At 40.5% G+C, this 19,852-nt stretch overlaps 1 protein-coding gene and 1 long non-coding RNA gene across 4 annotated transcripts in view; both read left to right on the forward strand.

Annotated features, from left to right (window-relative positions):
- Nucleotides 1-19,852, forward strand: part of PELI2 (pellino E3 ubiquitin protein ligase family member 2) — a 384,698-nt gene that overhangs the window by 236,739 nt on the left and 128,107 nt on the right. For all 3 annotated transcript variants that reach the window (XM_081509572.1, XM_081509573.1, XM_081509571.1), the window contains one exon: nucleotides 7,755-7,884. In XM_081509572.1, coding sequence (XP_081365698.1) covers nucleotides 7,755-7,884 — 130 coding nt within the window. The remainder of the gene's footprint in view (nucleotides 1-7,754; nucleotides 7,885-19,852) is intronic.
- LOC145513376 (uncharacterized) overlaps nucleotides 14,922-19,852 on the forward strand; it is a 61,790-nt gene continuing 56,859 nt past the window's right edge. The window contains exon 1 of the long non-coding RNA XR_014059341.1: nucleotides 14,922-15,103. This is a non-coding gene — a long non-coding RNA (uncharacterized LOC145513376). The remainder of the gene's footprint in view (nucleotides 15,104-19,852) is intronic.

Genomic DNA, 19,852 nt, shown 5'->3' on the forward strand with positions numbered 1-19,852 from the left:
AACGGCTGAAAATCTACTGTGTGTGGGAGCAGTTCTGTGTTCCCGATAACACAGAATGTTTTAATGTTTTGCCTTGGGAAATACTGTGGTACGGGGAAGCTCAAAACCTCAAGATAAAGAAAAAGCAAGGTGCAAGTTATGAATGGCTACACCTCCGCTGCCATAAAGACTTGAGGGTCTTTGGATAGCCGCAGCTTCACCCTTCTGAGACAGGATCCTGGTATTTGAGTTGGAGGAATTGCCTTCTCCATATTGAATTGAAATGTTTGAAAGAAGTTTGGGAATCTCTTTTTAATACTGAAATTGCAACTCTATGTTGCTATCTTTGTAACTGAGAAAACAGTCTCATCTTAGGTAAGTTCACAGCATGAGCTCGGAAAAGAAATGGAGCTAGAAATCCTCTCTTGACCCCTTAAACAACTATCATTATTTCCATAACAACAATGGTGACTGTTTCATTGAGACTTTCCTTGGTTTTAAGGTACCATGTAGAGGTGAAGGTGGGGTACACAAAGATACAGGAACTCCTCAAAGAACATCCAATCCAAGTGTGTGCGTGCATAGTCGCTTTAGTCCTGTCTGACTCTGTGACCCCGTGGACTATAGCCCACCAGGCTCTTCTGTCCATGGGATTATCCAGGCAAGAATACTGGAGTGGGTTGCCATGCCCTCCTCCAGGGGATCTTCCCAACCCAGGGATCGAACCTGAGTCTTTTATGTCTCCCGCATTGGCAGGCAGATTCTTTACCACTAGTGCCACCTGGAAAGCCCACAGATACATATGATACCTCAAATAATGAGGCTGTAATGACGCTTTATTGACTATGCCAAAGCCTTTGACTGTGTGGATCACAATAAACTGTGGAAAATTCTGAAAGAAATGGGAATACAAGACCACCTGACCTGCCTCTTGAGAAACCTGTATGCAGGTCAGGAAGCAACAGTTAGAACTGGACATGGAACAACAGACTGGTTCCAAAAAAGGGGTACGTCAAGGCTGTATATTGTCACCCTGCTTATTTAACTTATATGCAGAGTACATCATGAGAAACGCTGGACTGGATGAAACACAATCTGGAATCAAGATTGCCGGCAGAAATATCAATAACCTCAGATATGCAGATGACACCACCCTTATGGCAGAAAGCAAAGAAGAGCTGAAGAGCCTCTTGATGAAAGTGAAAGAGGAGAGTGAAAAAGTTGGCTTAAAACTCAACATTCAGAAAACTAAGGTCATGGCATCCGGTCCCATCACTTCATGGCAGATAGATGGGGAAACAGTGGGTGACTTTATTTTTTTTGGTTCCAAAATCACTGCAAATGGTGACTGCAGCCATGAAATTAAGACTCTTGCTCCTTGGAAGGAAAGTTTTGACCAACCTAGACAGCATATTAAAAAGCAGAGACATTACTTTTTCAACAAAGGTCCGTCTAGTCAAGTCTATGGTTTTTCTAGTAGTCATGTATGGATGTGAGAGTTGGACTATAAAGAAAGCTGAGCACAGAAGAATTGATGCTTTTGCACTGTGGTGTTGGAGAAGACTCTTGAGATTCCCTTGGACTGCAAGGAGATCCAACCAGTCCATCCTAAAGGAGATCAGTCCTGGGTGTTCATTGGAAGGACTGATGTTGAAGCTGAAACTCCAATACTTTGGCCCCCTGATGCGAAGAGCTGACTCATTAGATAAGACCTTGATGCTGGGAAAGATTGAGGGCAAGAGGAGAAGGGGACGACAGAGGATGAGATGGTTGGATGGCATCACTGACTCAATGGTCATGAGTTTGGTTAAGCTCTGGGAGTTGGTGATGGACAGGGAGGCCTGGCGTGCTGCGGTCCATGGGGTCGCAAAGAGTCGGACACGACTGAGCAACTGAACTGAACTGAATGATGTAAAGCCCATGTCAGGCACTTACTGGTTTACATGCACCTTCTTAATGCACAATTGCAGCAGTGTGTTAGTGTGTTCACTGTTGTGGTGAAATGACATGCACACCTAGAGACCGGGATCAAGGTGTGGGGTTTATCAGACTCCACGCTCCGTCTTTGCATCTGTTGTCTCTAGTGGCCCCGGCCTCTTCATCGGCAGCGTCTCAGTCACATTAGTTGGTTGTGGTTTATCTGTGCTGGTGACAGAGATGTTGCTTTCGAGGGAGGGCAGAGCCTTCAGTCTGTAACAGGAAGCAAGGCTGCCTCTGGAACGTGGCCATTTGGTGCTGTTGGCGCCTCCTCTCCTGTAGCCCACGTTCTCGTTCCCGTCCACACAGCTGGTGTTCTGTGAGTTCAGGCTGGTTAAAATCAAATGTGGTGCCTCTGCAGTGTTCTGGAAGCCCTTGGCATGCCCTCTCTTGCTGTTATTTCCTATAGAAAAGTCTTTTTGACGAATGCATTTTTTAGGTGGCAGGTGTCTTCCCAAGAATGTATCTTTGTGTTATTTGCCAGGGGATGCTTTGAAATGAAAAGTTGTCAGTATTGGTTGCTGGAAATAGTGCACAGTTTGGAGTCAGACAAAACTGGGTATAGATTTGCGCACTGTCTGCTGCTTTGTCTGCTGCTTTTCGGCTTCTCAGGTGACGCAGTGGTAAAGAAGCTGCCCGCCAGTGCAGGAGACTCAAGAGATACGAATTTGATCCCTGGGTCAGAAAGATCCCCTGGAGTAGAAAATGGAAATCCATTCCAGTATTCTTACCTGGAAAATCCCATGGACAGAGGAGCCTGGAGGGCTACAGTCCATAGGGTCACAAAGAGTCAGACATCACTGAGCACATATACATATACTGCCCCTTTCCAGCCATGTGATTTATGTGTGTTCCAGTCATTTGAGCCTCTTATCTGCCTTCTAGGAGCCTCCCTCACAAGGTTTCTTGGCACATAGTAAATGCACAGCAAATGCCGTTAAAAAGAATTAATGTGTGAACTCTGAATTTTAAACCAAAAAAACCATATATTACTTTGCGAGATTTCTTACAAGTGTTTTTAATTGTCCTCTGCAGCTTCTAAATACCTTTACCAATTATTTGCCCTGCATATATGATGAGCTACATTTTCATCACACATTTATTCAATAAGTGGAATATTTTTTTAAGTCTCCAGATTTTTTTTTTTTTAAATGTGCAGCTTGAAAGGCAACTTGTGGGTTTGAATAAGAATAGTCCTGTTTAGCAGCTGAAACAGATGTGTCCACAGCGCTTGGAAATCTTGTTTTTACAAAGTCGCTGGCTGAAAACCTTGCCAGGCCAGAGAGCATTCTAACTTTCTTTCATAGAATAGTAATTTTTTGCCTTTATGAGCAGGATCTCATCTGTCTGTCCGGGTTCTACTCTGCTGTACAAAAGACAGACCGTCTGTCGTGTAGTTGGCTTGTCAGATGTCAGTACCTGTTGCGTGCGCAGGCACTAAGGCAGGTGCTAGAGATGGATTCACGTTCGGGGTGGCGGGTGGTGGGGTGGAGAGGTGGGGAAGGGACCAGGCAGGGAGGTGAGAAGGGCATGGGGAAGATTTGGTGACAGTGCTTGCCTTGCATTAGATCAGAGGTCAAAGGGGAGGCTGTGAAACCAGGAGAGGGAGACCATGCTGAAGGGTGGGGCTTGTCCCAGGTGTTTGTTACAGGTCATTGTCTGTGCCAGACCTAGGGCATGAACACATCCACCATGGTACTTACCACATGATTCTCTTAAGTGAAGCACACTGACTGAAACCGCCCACCCTGGCCAGGCACCGTAGTAACCATTTGCATGAGTTGTTTTACGACAAGAGGTCCTGGTGAGGAACACAGAACTAATAAGCTACCACCAACCAAAAGAATTCGGGAAAGGTCAAAAGGAGACACCAAGTGTCCGACCACCTCCCAGAATCATTCTCGCTGGCATCCACCTTGGCTAAGCAATGCATGCACCACCAGAAAGGACTCTGAGTCAGAATGAATGGTCAGAGACAACCGGGAAACTAATCCCATCACCATAAAACCTGAGACTGCAAGCCATGTGGCAGAGCAGGTCTCCTGTTCTGGAGAGGTAAGCTTCCCTTACCCTGCTCTCCTCCTGGGTGCCTCTTCCCCATAAAAATCTCTTACTGTGTCATCATGTGTGTCTCCTCGGACAATTCATTTCTGAGTGTTAGACAAGAGCCCACTCTTGGACCCTGGAAGGGGTCCCCCTTCCTGCATCATTTCTGTGAGTCAGGAATCTGGGCAGTACTCAACCAGGTAATTCTTCTGTCCCGCGTGGGATCAACCTAGGTCACCTGGTATAGTCAGCTGATGGATGGGCTGATCTGGAGGGTCCATGGCATCTTCAGTCACATGTGTGGCAACCTAGCAGGCGGTTGGAAGGCTGGGCTCAGCTGGGACTGCTGACTGGAGCCACCTCCATGTAGCCTCCTTGGCACAGGGGGTCCCAGCTTCCTTACAAGGCAGCTCTGAGCTGCCAAGACAGAAGTTCTAAGGCTTTTACAAAACCTGGCTTTGCAAGTCTCAGCATGTCACTTCCTTCCCATCCTGTTGGCAAATAAGCCACTAAGGCCAGCCCAGGTGTGGGGAGATGGAGTTAGACTCATGCTCCCCAGGAGAAGTGATGGGAACTTGTGGCTGTTTTTAATTGACCATGTTGTGTACCTTGATCTGAGAGCCATTGAGAGACGCAAGGCGGGAAGTTGGATGATGGGTAGATGACATCATCAAATGTACTTTTAGATGTGGAGGCAGATGATGTGTGCTCAAGGTTGGAATTGGGGTTCTGCGGGTGGAGCCCTGTTTCAAGGTTCTCGGGTGTGAGGAGAAGATTGGAAAGAGAGGCGCTGAGTGAGGCTCAGTGTTGGAGAGGCTTGCTTGTTTTTACTTGGCTGGTTTGCTCTGAAGATGGGTGAGGTCATCAAAGACCCATTCTTTTCCAAATCATACTGGCCTCTTAACTGATGACACGCCACTGAAAGTCTCTCTTCTCCTATCTTTGGCGATACAACTTTCTCCTGGTTCTTTGGCCTGTGACTAAGAAGGGTTTACTTATTTATTTGAAGATATAAAAGGTATTTCTTCCAGTATCTGTGCGTCTCTGCTCCGCCGATTGAAATTAAAATGTTTCTGTATATGTTAAGTTGACATTCCTGGTTTTTGTGTTTTCATCTTTATATTAGACACGGCTTTGGGGTTGCAAGTAGAAGAAACCAATCTGAGTTAGCTAAAACCAGAAAGGATTTCATGAACGGGGGTCGGAGTACATCTGGGCCAAGAGACGCCCTTAAGGATCCTCTTTCCATCTCTTTTCGTTGCTTGTCCTTGTCCATCTGCTTCAGCCCTCACTTCTCTGCTGCTTCATCACAGCACAGGCTCGGGCATCCCTACAGCTCCCACGCCTACAGTTTGCCGCTCTGGCCGTCCACACAGACTGGCAGGTTGTCTCTGGGTCCCGGCTTTGCGTTTTCTGGGATGAGACTGTCATTGGCCAATTTGGACCAAATGTCTGCCACCACCCACTCAGTGGGGAGGGTGCTGGCCTGGCCGTTTCATTCAGATGTAGTGCTGGACTTACCTTAGGGTGCTCAAGGCTGGATTCCCTAGAAGGGATGTCATAGTGAGCAGATCTCTTAAAAGCATCTGCCACATTCTTTGACTAGTTTCATTGACTAGCAGTGTGTAGTTGAGAGAAAGGTGCAGCGGAGAGCTGGGCAAATATGAGAGGCACAGGACACCTTGCCAGATCTTGTACCAATTGTTCTAGGCCACAGTGATGAAAACATCCCTTTAAATTGTTTAGGCCCTGCCTTTGGTTCACATATATTTCTCTTAATATAGGGCGCTCATCCTGGTGTAAGTGATGTGCAAATATATTAAGACACAGTTGATTTATAATGGTTGTTTACTCAGGGATATGTTCTTTAGAGTAGCGATCACAGGTACATTTAAGAAAATCATGTCCATTATTGTGATCTTGGCTCCAAAAAAGGAGAGTAGTAAGACTTGAAACAAATGATTTCTGTACTCTAGAGACATTTTCTGTAGCTGACATTCCTTTATGATGGAAATGGAAACAGATTAAAAACACAGCAGGAATAACTTCTGGTGGTAATTTAAATCCATTATCATACTGCAGCTACAGAATAGTAAAACAAACACCACAAACCCTTGTTCCGACTTTTGCTGTTCCCCTTGGGCCTCGTGTCCCCTTTGCCATACTGCCCTCCGTGCACTCTGGATGAGATGAGCGAGTGGCAAAGGCAGGACTTCCAGGAGAGGGTGGAGCTGCCACCCACGTTGCCCCAGACTTTGGTGCTTGGAGGGAGCCTCAGAGTTGTCATGTTTATCCACGCAAATTTGAAACAGTTCCTCTTTTGGTTCTCTTCAAAAGAACTTCTGCCAAGAGGCAGCTGGAGAATAAACATGGCATGAGACAGAAGTCAGAATGTACAGGGACTTGTAATCTAAATTAGAAAATACAGGTGAAAATGGAAATGCTCTTGCAAGCGTGCATTCTTTTTAAACACTGGTATTGGCTTTAAGGCAGGGGTCCTCACCCCCCCCCAAAAAAAAAACGGGGGACTGCACAGCAGGAGGTGAACAGGCAAAGCTTCATGTGTATTTACAGCTGCTCCCCACTGCTCACATTATAGCCTGAGCTCCACCTCCTGTCAGATTTGAGGTGGCATTAGATTCTTCCCTGGTGGCTCAGACGGTAAAGCGTCTACCTACAATGCGGGAGACCCGGGCTCAATCCCTGGGTCGAGAAGATCTCCTGGAGAAGGCAATAGCAACCCACTCCAGTACTCTTGCCTGGAAAATCCCATGGATGGAGGAACCTGGTAGGCTACAGTCCATGGGGTCGCAAAGAGTTGGACACGACTGAGCGACTTCACTTTCTTTCTTAGATTCTCATAAGAGAGTGAACCCTACTGTGAGCTGCTCATGCCAGGGATCTAGGTTGTGTGCGCCTTACGACAGTCATCCCCAAACCATCCCCCCAACCTACCCCCTGGTCTGTGGAGAAATTGTTTTCTACAAAATCTATCCCCGGTGCCAAAAAGGTTGGGGACCACTGGCTTAAGGTATTAATTTAGGGAAATCTGCTCAAGGACAAGTAATATTTCCCAGGTGACTTTTTAAGATATTTATAGTTTGTGGATTAAAACTCCTCTTTTATACCTTTGGGCTTTTTAATGGGCAGTCTTATAGAGGCATACTTTGTTTGATTTTTGAAGGCTAGCTTTCGATAACCTGACAGTATAGGGTTCAAATAGCAATTGGAATGGAGGTAGAGAATTCAGAACTTTTAAGAAAGCAAGGAACGAAATTTGATCTTCTTACAGATAAAGATCCTACAGACATTAAGATGATTTGAGAGTGAGAGATGAGGTTTAATTAGTATGCTCTTTTCTAACCAATTCATTTAAAAATATTTCTCGAGTGTTTCTCCAGGGTCCATTAGGATGACGTTTGCTGAATTGAGCTGGTGCTAATACAGCCTCTGCAGAATTCTCATTTGCTTATTTATGCTTGGTCTCTTCTGAAAAGATTTGAAGAGTCTGACTTTATAGAATAAGGAACCTATAATTACTTTGAATATCACTCTTAAATTAAGTCTCTGGAAGTGATTTGAATTTCATTACAGCTGAAGTCTCTTAAGTCTGTTTTGTATCCCTTTTGTGGGGTGGTTAGTGGACAAGTCTTTATGAGCATTCCTGTCTTTTCCCTTAATTCCATCGCACTTTTATTCTGAATGCCTTTAAAAATCTACGAATAAATGAACTCTTTCATCTCTGTTTATAGGTACAATGGTGCTTTACCTAATGGAGACAGAGGCCGGAGGAAAAGCAGGTTTGCTCTCTACAAGCGGCCAAAGGCTAATGGAGTCAAACCCAGCACAGTCCATGTGATATCTACTCCACAGGCATCCAAGGTAGGGGACTCCTTGGAATGGGAAGGGCCGACAGTGAGTCATGGGTGTCCTTGTCAGCTACTTTTTCCTTTCAGCCTCATTTCTCTGTGAGACAGTGTCTCAGCTATTTGAGCTGGATAATCTTGATTGTGAAGGGCTGTCGTGTATACAGCCCATTGTGTGTTTCACAGCATCCCTGACCTCTACCCACTAGAGGCCAGTAGCACATCAACCCCCATGCCCCCAGTCACTTTTGGGACAACCATAGCTGTCACCCAAACTTGCCATGTGTCCTCTGGGAGGTAAGACGGTGGGCACACCCTCCCCTCTGCCCTCTACCCCCATCCCATAAAGAACCACTGCTTTAGGATGTAGTGGGGCAGCATGTATCAATTGAGGATAGTTGTGGTTGAGAGAGAAACAATGTTCCTTTTCCTGAAGAGTGTTGTGTATTAAATTTCGGTATAAACCTCATTAAGATTTGCTGTTTTCCTCTGTTACTTGAGTAGTGGGTGTTTTCACATAATTTTCATGTACATGGAATTGAATTTGTGTAATTATTAAAAAGATTGGAAGTAAACAGAGCTAAGTGCAATAAGAAGTCTATGATACATACTTCTTCTTGTAAGTGAAATATATAAAATGTTCATTTTTAATGAATATTTCATTTGTTTTCTGATCTGTAAGTGTAGAGGAAACCTGAATTTCCATTCTGGTTTATATAGTCTACCTATTAGATTTTATGACAATTTTTCTTTAAATTGAACACGTTACTTAATGTGTATAGTTTACTTTTTACAAAAAATTATATCTACATGAAGTTATTTCATATAGGGCACTGGCTGTATATATTTATCATAATGGGTTTGAACCATCTGGAATAAATAAGAGACTTTCTTTCTTTTTTTTGCTGAAAAACAGTGGTTCAAAGAGAAATGAACAGCTTCATGGAAGCATATGTGATGTTTATACTCAGAAACAGGTCACCTCTGTAAACCTTTTTATTTAAAAGTTCTTGTTGTTTCTGAAGCAGTGCCATGGAAGAACTTTGCAAGATTGTGCCAATTAAGAATCTCTTGTATTAGGGAGGGAATGGTTAGATCAGAAAATATCAAATACCAATGAAACAGGAAAGAATAATACATAGTGGCCATGTTTTGGGCTAGAGAAAGGGAAGTAGGGTGCAAGTTTTAGGAAAGGAAGGACACTCGCTAGGGTAAACAGAGAAAATCAGCCTTACTGATTCTGAGGAAAGGAGGAATTGAAATGGCAACAGAATCTTGGAAGGTCAAAGAATTATGAGAAATATTTTATAGTCCAAAAATATTTGGAGGGGAAGGATACCAAACATGTTTTTAAGCATGTGATGAGTGCCAAAAATACTCTGATATTATAGACATGGTCTTTATAATTTTGTCTGTGTCGATATTTATCTTTTCTTCTTTTGGTTCAGTACCTTTTTATGTCTCCTTTTTTTAATCTCAGATTTTACATTGATACAATGGCTTCAGATATTTAAAAAAATTATAGAAATCTTTGGTTACTTAGACTTCATGTTATGGTAGAATATGAAATACACCTTCCAATAGCTACTCTTAGAATATCATGGGTCTATCTTACTCATTACCCACCTCCATCTGCTCCAGTTTTAGTTTTCTCTATTTTACCTTTGTATCTAGATTTTATCTGATGATATTTAGATTATGAATCTTTTGGAAGCTGTCTAAATCTGTGTAAAAATATCACTGAGAATACTAACAATAGGGGAAATTGTGTTTTGGTGTTACAACCTGGAAAAAAAAGCATTCTCAGGGCCTCAGTTTATCATTTATAAAATGAATTCGTGATGGTCAGGAGCCATGTGGATTCAGGGAAGGTACTTTGGTTACAAGCAGCAGAAATGATTCTGGCTATATCACACCAAAAAAGCAAATGTGGAGACGTTATTAAAGGTTAGGATAGAGATAGCTCTCTGAATTGAGGGAAAATTTGAGTAACCAGGTTTTGTGAGAGAAGTGAACCAGAGTGTCCACAGGAGTTAACATAGATATTCTTCCCAGGGTGTTATAAAGTGGCTCCACTTTTTAATTTTCAGGAAAGAGAATCCTATAGGTGTGCACAGGGTCAGTCAAGCATGACCAATGGAGATGAGTGGACCCGACATATTTATCATGAGCTGATCACCTGCCCATATTGCCTTTCCCTTATTCATCTTGGGACCTGTATGTCCAGAGCCTTGTGCATAGTACTTCATCCTACCTGTTCTGGCACCTTAGTCACAAATCCCTCCATTTTTCTGTTCCCTTTTGAACCCCCCCACCCCCAGTCGGCATTGTGCGGCTGCTCCTGTTGCCACCTGCTCTCTTGGCCCTAGACAAAGCCTCTTATGTGTTAAACCTTTTCCTCAAATGCTGCTGCTCTTCCTCACCTTAACTGAGTCCTGGTTTTCCCCCAGGGTGCACTTTTTCCATCTCTTTTAGTTCACCACACTAGAAATGATTTCATTTTGTTTCCATTTCAGTCTCTTCTTTTGTAACCCTACAATATTCATCTGAGCTCCCTCTTCCCCTCCTCCTCCAGACCTCACCGGAGCCCACTCTTCTGCGTGTTTCCGTGACCCAGGCCCATGCTCAGTCCCCCTGACAGGAGCATCCATGTGTAACTTTTTTTTTTTTTTAACACATCCATGGTATAAATTGAAAAATTGTAACTTTTCAGTTTCAGAGACTGTCGCTTCTGTTCCACTTTCCCTACTAATATGATGGACTTGATAGCCCACCCTCGCTTAACCTCTACTGTTACCGTAACCTTGAGTTCATTCTACTTGTGTATGCATATACTTTGCTTATCCGATTTCATCGGGGCTTACAGTCCTTTAGCCTGTCCTTACTTGCCATGATTGTTAGTGTGTTTCTAGTCGTCCTTCCCACTTACCCTGTTTCCCTTCAGAAGGCCTGGGTATGTGGTGGTCTTGGCAAAAGCTGTTTGACCTGAACAGTGCTTTACTGTGAAATTTCTAATGCTGCAGCATTGGTAATGAAAGGATCATCTTTGAGTGGATTTGTACAAGTGAGGTCTAGGAGGGTGGGGGTGCTTACTGTTGTTTGAAAGTGAGGGCTTGGCCTCTTGACTGTGTTGTTTCTTCCCTCTGCCACAATCATTCCTTCTGCCCCACAGTCTGGGGAGAGACCAGGGAGACCCCTTTGCTGATGGTGGTGGCAGCTGGAAAATGGGCCCTCTTAGTCTTCTATGCATCCCAGTATCCAGGCTGTCAGGTGAGGGTGGCAAGTATGTGCCACTGTTGTGTAATTGCTATTTGTGTAATCACTATTTGTATAATTTTCATTTGTGTACCTATTTGCTCTTGAAATAGTAATACTCAAAGATATTTCTCTTGTTATGTAATGTGTTTTAAAAAAACAAAACAAAAGCTGAAGTCCTGTTTTACTTTTAGCAGGCCTATTACATAGATATAGGGCATTTAGCAATTTATTTCCATTTGTGTTCAACAGATACTTATCTAGCCCTTTTCTGTGGCCAGGCATCATGCTAAGTATTGGATGTACTATAGGGACCAAAACGTGTCTGTATGGAGCTATTCCTCTTGTGAGTAGGCAAACAATAAGTAATCATGTGGATACATATTTAACTGCACATTTTGAAGAGCATGGTGCAGAAAAAGAATAAGGGGCTGTGAGAAGAGGAGGTGCAGAGTTTAGTCTGGGTGGATGGGGAAGGATCTCTAAGGAAGTGTTCTGTGAGCTTCGAGCTAAAGAATAAAGAGGAGTTAGTCAGGTGAGCAGGGAGGTCTGGAGCTCTTAGGGTTCTGGTTGGAAAATTTGTTTTTTTTTTTCCCAAGGAGAAACACTGAAGGGTGTTCAGCAAAGAGTGTGGCATAATATGAGAATTTAGGTTGATTTATGTTTGTTCATTTACTTTTCAGTGATGGGGGTGGACAATGATTTTACTCTTTCTTAACTTGTAAATAGTAGATGGTTGTGGTGGGGTTGATGATGCCTGATGGGTAAATATTTTGCTGGCAACATGGTTTAGATTTAGCAGCATTACTGTGGAAAACTCTTCATCATGGTTTCCCCTTCTTAGATTGTTTTATTGAAATCTCCTTTTTTGGAAATTTTTACTTTTAAAAAGAAATTGAATATCACTGTGTTCCAGTTGGCATTATTTCAGAATGGAAAATATCAGTGGTCCTAAGAGTGACAGTTCAGAGAAAAATTAGGGCTATTTAGTGTGACTGTCACAACCAGGACTGCTTTTAAGCTATTTCCATTGGGATGGCCGGAGAAGGCAATGGCACCCCACTCCAGTACTCTTGCCTGGAAAATCCCATGGATGGAGGAGCCTGGTAGGCTACCGTCCATGGGGTTGCTAAGAGTCGGACACGACTGAGAGACTTCACTTTCACTTTTCCCTTTCATGCACTGGAGAAGGAAATGGCAACCCACTCCAGAATCTTGCCTGGAGAATCCCAGGGATGGCAGAGCCTGGTAGGCTGCCGTCTATGGGGTCGCACAGAGTCGGACACGACTGAAGCGACTTAGCAGCAGCAGCAGCAGCAGCAGCAGCATTGGGATGGCTCTACTGGTTGATAAGATATTTAAACTCTTCCTTATCGGTCAGTGAATGATGTAATAGTAAATGTGAGAAGTGGGAAAAACTAATAATACACATTTCAATGTGAACTCATTAGTTCAGCTAATTTTCTGGGCTTTAGTGGGGTCTGTTTTTGCAGCACTCACCGTCTGTCCAGCCTGGGTCTTAGTGGCAGTAGTGGCATATCTCCACCGCACATTCCTTGTGAAGCTGGAGCTTTCTGCGCTTTCAAAGAATCATCTGTTTATCATTATCCTCAGATTTTTTAAAATTGCTACAGCTTTTTAAATAGTTGAGTTTTAAATAGTTTTTATTTTGGTTCCTTTCATTGTTACTGCACTATGATTCTTGAGTTAGTAGTGTCTGTTGTTTTGATATTTATAAGTACAAGAACTAATTTTATTACATTATTATAAATGAAGAGAGCAAAATTTTATTGTCTTAGACATCATAAACGTGAATATTCTGAATCTGTCAGAGGCAATAAAAAAGAAATATTAGTAGTAAGCTGAAACCCAGACTATCTCTTGATACTCCACGAATACAACCCTAAAACAAATGATTTGTATGTCTAGGATGAAACACAATTTGATTATTTTAACAAAAAATATAAACATGAACAGCCTGTCTTTTTTAAAATTTATTTTTTATTGAAATATAGTTGAATTACAGTGTTGTGTTAATCACTGCTGTACAGCAAATGAACAGCCTATCTTTATACCTCAAGGGACTAGCAAAAGAACAATCTTAGGCCCAAAATTAGTAGAAGAAAGGAAATAATAATAGTAAAGGTAAGAGCAGAAATAAATGAATGAGACCAAGGAGATTATAGAAAAGATTAGTGAAACTAAGAGCTGGGTTTTTTAAAAAATATAAATAAAAGAGACACATCTTTAGCTGGATTCAGCAAGAATAAAAGAGGACTCAAAATTTGAAAGAGGTGTTGCAACTATACTGTAGAAGTCAAAAGATCACAGGAGGAAAAAAAAAAAAGATCACAGGAGACTGATATGAACAACTATATACCAACAAATTGGTTAACACAGAAGAAGTAAATTCCTAAAAACCTAAACTCTACCAAGACTGAATCATGGAGAAATAGAAAATCTGAACAGATCAATTACTAGTAAGGAGATTGGATCAATAATCAAAAACCTCCCTATAGACAAAAGTCCAGCCCCAGATTTCTGGTGAATTCTACCAAATGTTTAATGAAGAATCGATACCAATATTAATCCTTTTCAAATTCTTCCAAAAAATTGAAGATGAGGGAACACTTTTAAACTAATTTTATAAGGCCAGCGTTACCCTCATATCAAAACCAGACAAGGACACTACAAGAAAAGAAAAAATACATGCCAGTATTCCTGATGAACATAGATGCACAAATCCTCAATAAAATTTTAACAGACCAAATTTAACAGTACATTAAAAGTGTACATCGTACACTTTGATCAAGAGGAATTTATTCCAGGAAAGCAAGAGTGGTTCAACAACTGCAGATCAATCAGTATGATATGCACATAAACAATATGAAGGATAAAAACCACATGTTCATCTCACTAAGTGCAAGAAAGTATTTGACAAAAAAATCCATTTATGATTAAAAAAAGACCTCAGCACACTGAGCACAGAGGGAATGTACCTCAACATAATGAAGACCATATATGATAGCCCGCAGCTAACATCATAATCAACAGTGAAAAACCAAAAGCTTTTTCTTTAAGATCAGGAATAAGACAAGGATGCCCATTATGGTCGATTGTATTCAACATAGTACGAAGCCCTAGCTAAAGTAATTAGGCAAGGAAAGAGTGAAAAAGTATCCAAATTGTAAGGAAAAAGTATCCAAATTGTAAGGGAAGAAGTAGGATCCTCTCTGTTTGCTGATAACTTGAAATTGCATATCGACAACCCTAGAGATTCCACCAAAAAAACTTTTAGAACTAATAAACAAATTCATTAATGCTGTAGAATACAGAATTCAGTAATGAATTATAAGAGTAATGAAGAAAATAATCCCACTTACAGTTGTATCAAAAAGAATAAAATCACTCAGAATAAATTTAATCAAGAAGGCAAAAGATCTGTACACTAAAAACAAAAGTCATTGATGAAAGAAATTGAAAAAGACACAAATAAATGGAAGGACATCCTGTGTTCATGGATTAGAAAAATTAATACTGTTAAAATGTCAATGGTACTCAAAGCAATCTGCAGATTCAGTGTAATCTCTATCAAAATTCCAGTAGCATTTTTCACAGAAATAGAACAGATCATCCTGAAATTCTCATGGAACCACACAAGACTCTAAATAGCCAAAGCAACCATAAGGAAAAGAATGAAGCTGGAGATGTCATACTGTTGCCTTCATTCTGTATTTCAAAGTAATTGCATCATAATCAGAGCAATATGGTATTGGCACAGAAACAGATATGTAGATCAGTGTAACAGAATAGAGAACCCAGAAATAAACCCACACATATATGGTCAGTTTATGATGGAGCCAAGAATACTCAATGGGGAAAAGATAAATGCTGTTGGAAAAATTGGACGTCCACGTGCAAAAGAATGAAACTGGACCACTTACACAGAAATCAACTCAAAACAGATTAGAGATTTGAAGGTAAGGCTTGAAACGATCCAATTCCTAGAAGAAAACGTAGCTTTTTGACATTGGTCTTGGTGATGATTTCTTGGATTTGACAACAAAAGTAAAGGCAAGAAAAGCAAAAATAAACAAGTGTGTCTATACTGAGCTAAAAGACTTTTGCACAGCAAAGAAAACTATCCACAAAGTGAAGAGGCAACCTTCTGAATGGGAAAAAACATTTGTAAATCATGTGTCTGATAGGGGTTAATATCCAAAATATATAAATAACTCATATAACTCGACAGCAAAGCAAAGAAACCCTAACGATATGATTTCAGTTCAGTTCAGTTCAGCCGCTCAGTCGTGTCCGACTCTTTGTGACCCCATGAATCGCAGCATGCCAGGCCTCCCTGTCCGTCACCAACTCCTGGAGTTTACCCAAACCCATGTCCATCGAGTCGGTGATGCCATCCAACCATCTCATCCTCTGTCGTCCCCTTCTCCTCCTGCCCCCAATCCTTCCAAGCATTAGGGTCTTTTCCAGTGAGTCAACTCTTCGCATGAGGTGGCCAAAGTATTGGAGTTTCAGCTTCAACATCAGTCCTTCCAATGAACACCCAGGACTGATCTCCTTTAGGATGGACTGGTTGGATCTCCTTGCAGTCCAAGGGACTCTCAAGAGTCTTCTCCAACACCACAGTTCAAAAGCATCAGTTCTTTGGCGCTCAGCTTTCTTCACTGTCCAACTCTCACATCCATACATGACCACTGGAAAAACCATAGGCTTGACTAGACGGACCTTTGTTGGCAAAGTAATGTCTCTGCTTTTTAATATGCTATCTAGGTTAGTCATAACCTTCCTTCCAAGAAGTAAGCGTCTTTTAATTTCATGGCTGCAATCACCATCAGCAGTGATTTTGGAGCCCCCAAAAATAAAGTCTTAGAAATGGGCAAAAGATCTTAAAAGACATGTTTCCAAAGAAGGCATCCAGATGACCAACAGATACATGAAAAAGTGCTCAACATTACTAATCATCAGTGAAATGCAAATTAGAACCAGAGTGATATCACCTCATGCCTATTAGAGTGGGTGTAATCATAAGGACAAGAAATAACAAGTGTTGGAGGGAACCTTTGTATACTGTTGGTGGGACTGCAAGTTGGTATAGCCACTGTGAAAAACAGTTTGGAGATTTTTTCAAATAACTAAAATGACAATGACCATGTGATCCAGCAGTGTAACTCCTACATGTGGAAAAGAAATGAAAAAGAAAATCTTGAAGTATCTGCTTGAATGAATATCCCATGTTCATTGCTGTATTATTTACATTAGCCAAGATATGGGAACAACCTGTGTTCACCAACAGTTGAATGCATAAAGGTGTGACATATATGTATATGCAATGGAATATTGTTTAGCCATGAGAAAGATGGACATCTTGCCATTTGCAACAGCATGGATGGACCTTAGGGGCATTGTGCTAAGTGAATTAAGTCAGGGAAAGACAGATACTGTATATCACGTATATGTGGAATCTAAAGAGCTGAACTTATTAGAAACAGACTAGAATGATGGTTACCAAGGGTTGGGGGAAATGTGGTTAGTCAGTGTATAAACCCTAAGTTACAATTTGAATAAGTTCCGGGGATCTAATGTACAGCATGCTGGTTATGGTTAATTATACTGTTTTATATACTTGAGAATTGCTAAGAGTAAATCTCAAATGTTCTCACCATATGAAAGAAATAGTAATTTTGTGACATGACGGAAGTGTCATGAAATATTTCATGAAAATATCAAATCAATCTTGACAACATACCTTGACAACAAGGTATATGTTGTGTACTTTGACAACATATCTCATTATAGCTGGAAAAAATAAACAGAAGTCAATTTTCCAAAAAATGAGAAAATAACTTCCCAAAATATTTTATCAAAGGGTATTGCTAAAGCGAAGGAAAAAGTATTTATGAAATACTGACACAATATACTATATAAAGTAACTTTGTAACTTGAAGTATTTATTAACACTTCAAAAAATAATTCTCATATGAGTGTATCATGGCAGAGTTATAGTCGTGATTGTTGTAAAACACACCTATTGAGATAAGGGGACAACTTTATGGAAAACTTAGGAATTAGGCAGTAAAATTTTAGTTATAGACAAAGCTCCCACCATTTCACATTGAAGTAGTTTAATAATTTACTTAAAATGCAATATTCAGGATTTTGAAGATAGATGATGGTTTTTGTTGATCTCACAGAGCTAAAAGGAACAACATCTGAAGTATATTAAACTTTATTATCATACTCAAAAAATCATCTTAATGAGAAATATTTACATGAAAACTTTATGAATTTTGTTCAGGTGGTGCAAGTATAGTGCTAGGGAGAAAAAAAGTCTGAAATTATAGATAAACTTCTGGATATTTTTATTTGATGTTGTTTGCTTATTTCTGGATCATGGCATAAAAAGATAGAAGTCAAATAAACTTATGATTTATTTGATCTTATGTTATTAAACTCTCTGGTATTTGGTATACCTAAGAACTTGGAATAATGAAATACAGTTAACCTTTGAACAACACAGGCCTGAACTACAGCCTGTAGTCTGGCTTATGCATGGATTTCCTTTTTTCAATAGTAAATACTGCAGTACTGCATGATCTGCAGTTGATCGAATCCCTGGATGCAGAAGAACCATGTATATGGAGGGCTGACTATAAGTTATACTAAGATTTTTGACTGCATGGAGGGTGCTTGCCCGAAGCCCCCATGATATGAAGTTCGAGAGTCAGTTATATTTGCCTTTGGACGGACTGTGTTTGGAAATCATATAAAGGCTTGGCTGCTTACTTTAGTAGACAGTATTTGAATAATTAGTTTTATTTTTTAAAAAGATTTAGCTTTATTATATGCTATTCTAACTATTCTTATTTCTTAATTTTAGAAGAATGAAAATTTCTAACTATTAAAATGGATAGATTTGTTTGACAAGTAGTAGTTAATAGAACATATAAAACAAAATACAGGAAAGATAAAGAACCAGAGAATATTAGAGAAACATTTCAAATGAAGTATTCCAAAAGAAAAATTATTAAGTTATCCAATGAGTTACATGAAATTACACTTATTTGATGACAAATCTGAGGAATATAGTTAACTTTGAATAACTTCTTTTTAATATATTTGTTCTTAGAATTTAGCTAGTTGATTGTTATCAAAGCACCATAGATTGAAGGTAAACAATATTTTGTAAAAATAAGCTAGATAATTGAAATGACAATTCAGTAAGTGATTTTCATAATGGTGATAGAAGTAGTGAATATTATTAAGGTTAGAAAAAAAATTGAATTTGATTGACATTAGTTCACCATAAGATAGTATAGTATTTACCAAGAACAGTACTGTTATGGAGAAAACCTGTGTTCAGTTCAGTTCAGTCACTCAGTCGTGTCTGACTCTCCGTGACCCCATGAATTGCAGCACGCCAGTCCTCTCTGTCCATTACCAACTCCCGGAGTCCACCCAAACCCATGTCCATCGAGTTGGTGATGCCATCCAACCATCTCATCCTGTGTTGTCCCCTTCTCCTCCTGCCCCCAATCCTTCCCAGCATTAGGGTCTTTTCCAATGAGTCAACCCTTCCCATGAGGTGGCCAAAGTATTGGAGTTTCAGCTTCAACATCAGTCCTTCAATGAACACCCAGGATTGATCTCTTTTAGGATGGATTGATTGGATCTCCTTGGAGTCCAAGGGACTCTCAAGAGTCTTCTCCAACACCACAGTTCAAAAGCATCAATTCTGCAGTGCTCAGCTTTCTTCACCGTCCAACTCTCACATCCATACATGACCACTGGAAAAACCATAGCCTTGACTAGACGGACTTTTGTTGGCAAAGTAATGTGTCTGCTTTTAAATATGCTATCTAGGTTGGCCATAACCTTCCTTCCAAGGAGTAAGCGTCTTTTAATTTCATGGCTGCAATCACCATCAGCAGTGATCCTGGAGCCCAGAAAAATAAAGTCTGACACTGTTTCCACTGTTTCCCCATCTATTTCCCATGAAGTGAAGGGACCAGATGCGATGATCTTAGTTTTCTGAATGTTGAGCTTTAAGCCAACTTTTTCACTCTCCTCTTTCACTTTCATCAAGAGGCTCTTTAGTTCTTCTTCACTTTCTGCCATAAGGGTGGTATCATCTGCATATCTGAGGTTATTGATATTTCTCCTGGCAATCTTGATTCCAGCTTGTGTTTCTTCCAGCCCAGCGTTTCTCATGATGTACTCTGCATATAAGTTAAATAAGCAGGGTGACAATATACAGCCTTGACGTACTCCTTTTCAAGACTCAATTCACCTGTTGTCTTTCAGTAACTAGGGGGTGTTACTGGAGGAGCTTGGTTTGTTGTATTGAATCATATCTCAGACATCGCTTACCTGTGACAGATGCACATCAAATAAAGGATCACACCAGTATTTTTAACAATTAACAAATGACTTGGAAATTATTAACATGATTTGATGAATGTTTGGTGTTCTATCTTGCAGTTTTAAACTGTGTGTAGTTCATACTTAGAGAATAAATGGAAACTAAAATTTTTTTGATTTATATGCTTATTCATTTTCATTATAATTCTGATTGTTAAATATTGTCACTCCTGACATGAATAATTTTAATATATCTGCGATTAGATGATTATCTCATTTTTTGTTTTATGTAGTGTGAGTTTTAACATAATAATTGGTTATCAACTAGTGCATTTCTCTAAATTTTAACT

The sequence above is a fragment of the Giraffa tippelskirchi genome, chromosome 7 (genome assembly GCF_054371585.1).
Source record: "Giraffa tippelskirchi isolate mGirTip1 chromosome 7, T2T-mGirTip1v1.2.pri, whole genome shotgun sequence".
Classification (NCBI taxonomy): Eukaryota; Metazoa; Chordata; class Mammalia; order Artiodactyla; family Giraffidae; genus Giraffa; species Giraffa tippelskirchi.